Here is a 7,549-nt window from a genome sequence, read left to right on the forward strand (position 1 = left end):
AATGTTTTTCTCTCAGCTGCCCTAAAATCAGAATTCAACGAAATTTGAGTTTTTACTGTATATTCTTACTTCATTGTTGTTGTGGTGTAAATTAAATTATTCTCATGCTATAAGTGATGAAAAGAATGTGCGTTAATGTATCTTTATCATGATTTATGACCCCGGAAGGTTGTTAATACGACTTTATTGAGTTCACTCTGACTTTAAAGACAGAAATAATGAATTGTTATTAGGAAAATTTCCATGCATTTCTTCAATTTTTATGTGAATCTATTTCATCACCACTATTCAATTTATCTTTATTCATTTTGATAAAAAATTCATATCTTATATACATGACTTTGCAAGAGTAAAATAGAACTGCTTAACGTCCTTTGAATCATAAAATTACTCTTGAAATATTTCTAGTTTTTAGATACAACCATTTTTTTATTTTAAGTAATCATTGATTCATTATTTATAAAATTAATTATTACCGTCTTGTTTTATGTAACCTTTTGGATGTAAAATTAGACTCATCTAGCCTTAAAGTAGTACTTTTCGATCGATACTATGCTCATTTTACTTTTATTTATATATGAAAAATGAGCTTCGAAGCGATTTTTTCGTAGTTAATTTCATATCGATTTGATCTCGATGTAAATCCGTTGCCAAAATATATCCAGAATGAAGGTATTGAAGATTACTCGAAGTAATATTTAAAAAGTAATAAGAAGAACTACTAATTTACCCCTACCGACGTTTTGGAGATTAAATGATAGGTCCCACGCTTGAAATAATTATGATAATGGCAGCCTAGTGATATGGAGCTTATTTACGTGTAATCTCATAAACTGCTTGCGAAGGCTTGGGCAATATGTGAGGATGTCTTGGTATTCTAACTGTTAACAAGCTATTTAGTCAGGTACGAAATAATTCCCTTTTCGCGTCGTAACCGAGAAATCGATCGTCAAGATTACTCTCCAGCAATATCTTCGTCATATTTCTTATCAATCATTTTTTTCATAAAACAAAATTACTTAAAGTTTTCATCATAAACTCGTGTGAAAATAAATGTTCTCAAAAGCTTAATTTGATTTACTTCGGCATGTTGAACCGATGAATTTAACTATGGGAGTTGATATGTCTTCTTCCATGGTAATTAAAAACCCATTTCATGTAATAATATCAGCATTATTTTTTACAGCCACCATTGTATGTGCTAGTGTTGAAATAAAATAGTAATTGCTGACATAGGTTGCCCAGATGAATTCTTCTTGTATTGGAAATTCACTTTCAAGATATTGAAATAAAACTTGTCTGTGGACAGATGTGTATTTCATGGATATTTTATATTTGCTAGTATTGACTAGTTAGTTTGACTAGCTAGTTTGAAACTGTCTTTGCAGCTACATCCAATTCACAAACAAGTCCGTCTCTCTAAGGTAATCGCTTTCCAATACCGCGACAATTACTTTCCACTAAAATAGAAATATAATTATTTTGTTCGTAAAGTCTTTTCGGGATTTCTACGAGTTTAATCCATGATATATCACTAATGTTTCAACATTAAGGCATTATCACTCGTCCATCGCCATTAGGGTTATTGAATAAGTTTGAGTGAACAAAAACCGTTGAGATTTGACAAGATTTTACACAAATAATTCACGTGCAGAGAATTCCATCTTTTCCTTTTTCTGAACATGTTTTTACACCTGAGGCTTTTATTACTCTACCTTAATTTGGCTTATCGCTTTCACTAGTTTATTTTATTATTTGAACGCCTAAGCAAGGTTTTGGCTAGACTGATTAATAAAAACCCAATGATTAACGTTTTATTAAGTATGATGGCATTATTCGGTGTTAGCCTCAAGTTGATTCATTTATTTATCCCTGGGAAGTTCAAGTATATTTAAAAGTGTATAGCGAGGGCACACAGCGGTACCGATTTTAGCGGGTGATTAGACCTGCGGTGGAACTTCCTTTAATGATCGCAGACGGGGCTCTTCTCTCCCACACAAGCCTCCCCTGGAGAATTGTTTGTTGGATAAGCTCTCTCTCTTCCCCTCTTATTTTCTTTTTTTATTATCTTGTTTTCTTTTCGTTCCGATCTCGATTTCTAAAGGCCGTTTTACACGGTACACGGAATTGCGCAGGTTAGAGCTGCATTAATTTCTAAAATGGCGTGGAATTGCGCGAATGCATGAACGAAATTAGAACAGGGGCTATTTTGCCGTCTCGCATCCACGCATTCTCGCATGTGGTCTTGCAATCACCGCTTTACACGACGCAATTTCGATTGCGCCTTCACACGTACGTCAGACTGCGCATTTCCGTGTACCGTGTAAAACAGCCTTACGATTTTTCGTTGAGATCGGAGCGTGGCGGTGGCACTGACCTCGTTTTGCCGCCGCCGAAATACGTGGATTAGACGGAAAAACCACTACTCTACCTCCTTTCATGACTAACGTGGAAACTCTCGAGACCCAAATGAAGGCCAAGGTCACCAGATAAGCAAGTCGGAGCGATGACGCTTCCCAGCATCTCTGCAAATATGGCGTTGCTTACTGAATAGGGCGTTGTGCGAATGAACGATGAATGAGGATTTCGGAATGTAAATATGCAAGACCTCGTGCATTATCGTCACAAATCAAGAATCCGTAGATCGGATTGACAGCTATCCGCTCCGCTCTCATAACCACTAGACTTTTCATAGCGACGTATTTGGGTCAATTTCCAAAAAACGCATATTTTCTGCAGACAAAATTAAAAAAAAATTAATTTTTGTTAATTGGGAACCAAAAGTGTGTAATTACAGTTTGTCAATCTTATAATCTAATGAAGCACGTGGCGGAGATCGTCAGTAATATTTACACTTTTTTCATTTTATCTTTTGTGCTGTCTACGAACTTGATACATATATATGTCCTCGGACATAGCAGAAGAGGTATATTGTGTGTATTCACGAGAATTTTTTTACATTTGTCATTGGACAATCTGTAAGTAGTCGTAGTGCAGGTACCATCATGTCCGTTACCATCTGTCATGTTAATGGACAGCAGATTTCCCGAACATTATGTCCACGGACATGACGTCCACGGACATGGTGTCCATGGACATCACGATTTCCTCTTAATTAAGTTATAGATGAGACTTAATATAAGTAAGGGCACTGTCCTTACAACATTGAACTTGCATTTTGCAGCTGCAAAAGATATCTCATTTGTAAATAGAACAGAGAAGGCTTTTAAGTTCATTTAGGTAGGTCATGAAAGGAATGAGGAAATATTCAGAACTGCTGAAGAAAGGAGAAGGATATCAATCTTGCTGGTTGCTTTCGTGAAATGCTACGTAGGTAACATTTTTCTACTTGACGTTTTATTCCTCCTACTGGGAGCGATTTCTCTTGAAGTGTTGAAACGTCGAGTAGAAAAATGTTACCTACGCAGCATTTCACGAAATCAAACGGCAAGATTGATAAAAGACGCTGTGAAAATCTTCAAACCAAAAAGGAGAAGCATAGCCTGAGACAAAGAAATCAAATATGATAGAACATACTCTCAGACATTATAATCTACTGGCAAGAGTTACAAAAGTGTGTTAGAAGGATGAAACACAAGAGGAAGACTACCACTTGCATACACCATTCACGTCATGAGAGATATGAACACAGCATCATATTGCCAACTGAAGAATATGGCGGAAAATAGGTAATAATCTCGAGTTACTAAAAAAACATCCCTCTGGCTGCTAAGAAAGAAGAAGAAACGGTACAGTTCAATAAATAGTCGAATTGTCATTTGTTGTTAACTTTATTATGCTCAATAACAATTTCCATTCAGATCATTTTTAAGGAACATTCAATATATTTGCGCGTTTACAGGCCCAGTTTTCTGTTATCTTATTTTCAAAATCACTCGGTGATGTCACTTTTCTAAAATAAATGGTGGACTGAATAAATGGAATGATTTTCAAGTAACTGGTCGATTTTTTTTCGACTCAACGTGAATTATCCCCCACAGGATTTTAAACCCTATATTGAATATTTTAAATATACCCGCATTAGTGTTGAAAATTTATTTCGAGGCCTCACGACTTCTTCTGGGAGAACCTAGGACACCTTTGATCACAAACACTTTCTCACATACAGGAGAGATTTCAACTCCCGTCTGCCTCTCTCGCCTGGAGACATCAACGGCCGTTGGCCGCTTAGTTAGTGATCTTCTTGTACTCGGCGTCGTACTTCTTCCTGTACTCGCCGGTGGGGTCCCACTTGGCCTCCAGCTGGGACCACATGTCGGGTTTATTCTCGATCAGGTGACGGATGACCTTATGAGCCTTCTCCTTCTGCTTCTCCGTACACTTGGAGCACTCGGTCTGAAGGGCGTCTGGGATGCTCTCTGCAAATTGAAGGGAGACTTTTATCAGTATGATGAAAATTTGAACTCACTAATATAAGAGTTCATCAGTCTAAATGCTCACTATCTCGTTGTTAACCATCACGATTTCCCATTTCCCTACTTAACATGGCGATAGTGCACTTAAATTGCATTTGTACATCGCCAATTTTGGCGTAAAAATTGAGAAAAATAGCAGGAAGACTTTTTCCCCAATTTTCAGTCGCTCAGTATTAATTCTAAGACAGCACACAATAGTTGCAAATTTGTTGATTTATCCTCGAGTGTTTAAATTATACATTTATCCATTCATGAATAAAAAGGAAATTCTATGATAGTTTCGCGAGTATTTCGACTGTTTGGACTAGCATTTGCTCGGTTTTTATTGAAAATACTCAAAGTATACTTTTCAATACTCTATGTCATTGTTGTAAATGCAGTGTTGCATAGAGTTTTCATTTACGTAATGGATCGCAAGATGTTTTAATCAAAAAATACAACACCAATCCATGCTCTTAATTTTTGAGCGTTATGCTTTCCAACGAGGCAATGAGACCCGTTACATGTAAGCCGTATTGAACAGAGGATATGGTAATAACGCGATAGTGAAATAGTGGACAAATTTGAGGAGGTATGTTACAAAGAGTTGAAGATAAAAAATTTCCCATCCCATTTTTCCCACACGTTTAGTTGTTTCCAGTAATTCTTTTTAACTGAAAGATATATCCCTATAGACTATGGGGCATGGATGAAGTCTAGAATTTAATGTCAATTCCGTATCCAATTTTCCCACGATTTTAATAGATATCCTTGCATATCTGTAAAATTTAAACAAACCCATGCCTTTTCTAATAATCGGACCCCAATTTATGTTAGGAAAGCTGTCTCGTGAGTGAGTCTGTCTCGATATGTTCCGTTGGAATTTGGATTTAGACTAGTGTGTACTATCATCGGTGCACGACAGACATGATTTTTCTTCATTATGTTAATTCTCACTTTTCACACAATGATGACAGTAGAAAATGTACAGCAGAAAAAAATTTAGAAGGGAATATAATTACTGAACAATTAGAATTCAAATACATATTTTTTCCTGCCTTTAGCTGAACGAATGCAGAATATTTTACGTTGGTCATACGTGTGGACTGAAAATAGGAACAAATGCATATATTTCAAGTATGAACTATTGCGTCGAATAATTTTTATAATTAATGCAATTGCTGTTTAAAAATATATCTTTTCTTTGAATGAGACGTTTAATTTTTATGAAAACGCTGAATGATTCCGAATATATCTGTTGCGGTGTATTGGTTGTACATTTGAGTAATACCATGTTTTACATTAATTCATAATGGAGATCATTTTTCATATTTCGTGAATATGTATGGTAACCTGATTTATATAGATTGCCAGTTTGTGAAGAAACTCTACATCATATAATTTCTGAGGAATTGAGAATGATGTTAGTAATATTGTACTTCCGAGAAATACAGTTTGACTAGGTTCCTCAGCTATAGTGGCATCTTTAAGAATTCACTTTCGCGCGGCTGTGGACCACTGCGTTGGATTGCAAGCGTGTTTTAAGTGACCCAAATCCGCAGAATGGATGGCTGCAGATTGATCAAGCGTAATTCGAGCATCTGAATCTCCATTTGACACCTATATTGTGAAATTTCTTCTGCCCCCTGTATTAAGGTGATAGTCGCAACTAGCTATATTTTACAGAGAATGCTTTTTTTAGAAATTTTAACGCTGCGACTATTAAGGTGATAGTCGCAACTAGCTATATTTTAAAGAGAATGCTTTTTTTAGAAATTTTAACGCTGCGACAAAGATAATACTTATAGCGTGTGGAATATAACTTTTAATCCTCTATGTGAAAAGGTGCATGTTTGCACTATGAAACGCGTAAATGTGTCTTGCTTTAATATTCTCGTTACATATGAAGCCATTGAGCTTTTCAACTTTTTTTGAAGTCTGCCTATGGAAGGCGAGGATAATTTAATTTTCTGATGACTTGTATTTTTTGATTTTGTTACTTATGTTAGAAAAAGTACGTTTAATTAACAGCAACATCCCCTGTAATACTACGCAAAAATCAGTGAAAGTTTAGTCAAAATTAACATTTGCAAACCGTTAGGTATATGGCCTCTTTTTTCATTTACAAAAAGTATCCCCCTTTTAAATTTGAAATTTTAACTTTTTTCCTGTCAATAATTTTCTTACACGGTAAATTACTGTGGTGGAATGTCTTCAGAGTTAAAAATTCGCGTTTTTAGAAGCTTTCTGGAGATTTAGCTTAATCAGGATAAACCATCGTTTTTCTAAGGATTCTTTTGGAATTTCAATTTTGTCTAATTTCTTTGAATGTCATTACCTCACCGGTATTATCTTATTCCTTCCAGTATTTGATGGCATGGGGAATATCACGTCATTTTTCTCTCATCTACTTAGGAAGATTGAAAGGAAGACATTAGGAGTCCCCTGGCCAGAGAAATCGCAATCACAAGGTGAAAAGGGTACACACAAATTATTTTCATGTTCTAGTTGTTATCTACATTTTTCCGCCGAGACAGGCGTTACCATTGGAAAATGTAGACATTTTTGGATTTTTTAAATGCAACAAATAATATTTATTCAGTCTTTTCTCAGTATTCCATATAGTGCAATGAGGAGAGTATTTTCATTGAATTTTCGTGAAAATCGCATTTACTCGGTTTCCCGAAAGAATCTAAGGTTTACAGGCGTCCTTACCAGCGCATTTATTTGTTCATTTTCATCACCCCGAAAAAAGAGCAATAACGGACTTTACAGCGGAGAATCTAGCAAATAACATCGTAGGAAGATCAAAGCATCCATGGTTTTATGAATTATTTTGGGCCTACGCCATTAGTGAAATTAAAGTTACTCACTTTTTAGCTCAGATCCTTCAGGGGTGCAGGGTCCTTTGTCCATCAGACAGTCAAAGTAGTTCTTGACCAGACGGTCGCTCCTCAGGATCTCGTCCACGTTGACGTTGTCGTACTTGGCGGTGTATTTGGTATCGCGGTAAATACGTCCGGCGTAGGCCACGGCCACCAGGCACGACACAAGCAGAAAGGCGGTTGCGGTCTTCATGTTGTCTTGTCAGCTCTCGAACTGAGTGGTGAGTGCCGACCGATGAGATCCGCAGC

At 36.4% G+C, this 7,549-nt stretch overlaps 1 protein-coding gene across 1 annotated transcript; it reads right to left on the minus strand.

Moving 5' to 3' along the window:
• Positions 1–3,772: 3,772 nt before the first annotated feature.
• On the minus strand, positions 3,773–7,549 carry LOC124164872 (ejaculatory bulb-specific protein 3-like). The gene is made up of 2 exons (XM_046542090.1): positions 7,289–7,549; positions 3,773–4,379 (listed from the first exon to the last, which is right to left on the minus strand). The coding sequence occupies exons 1-2, from the start codon at positions 7,491–7,493 to the stop codon at positions 4,189–4,191; spliced, it is 396 nt and encodes a 131-aa protein (XP_046398046.1). The 5' UTR covers positions 7,494–7,549; the 3' UTR covers positions 3,773–4,188.

Source organism: Ischnura elegans, chromosome 9 (assembly GCF_921293095.1).
Source record: "Ischnura elegans chromosome 9, ioIscEleg1.1, whole genome shotgun sequence".
NCBI lineage: Eukaryota > Metazoa > Arthropoda > Insecta > Odonata > Coenagrionidae > Ischnura > Ischnura elegans.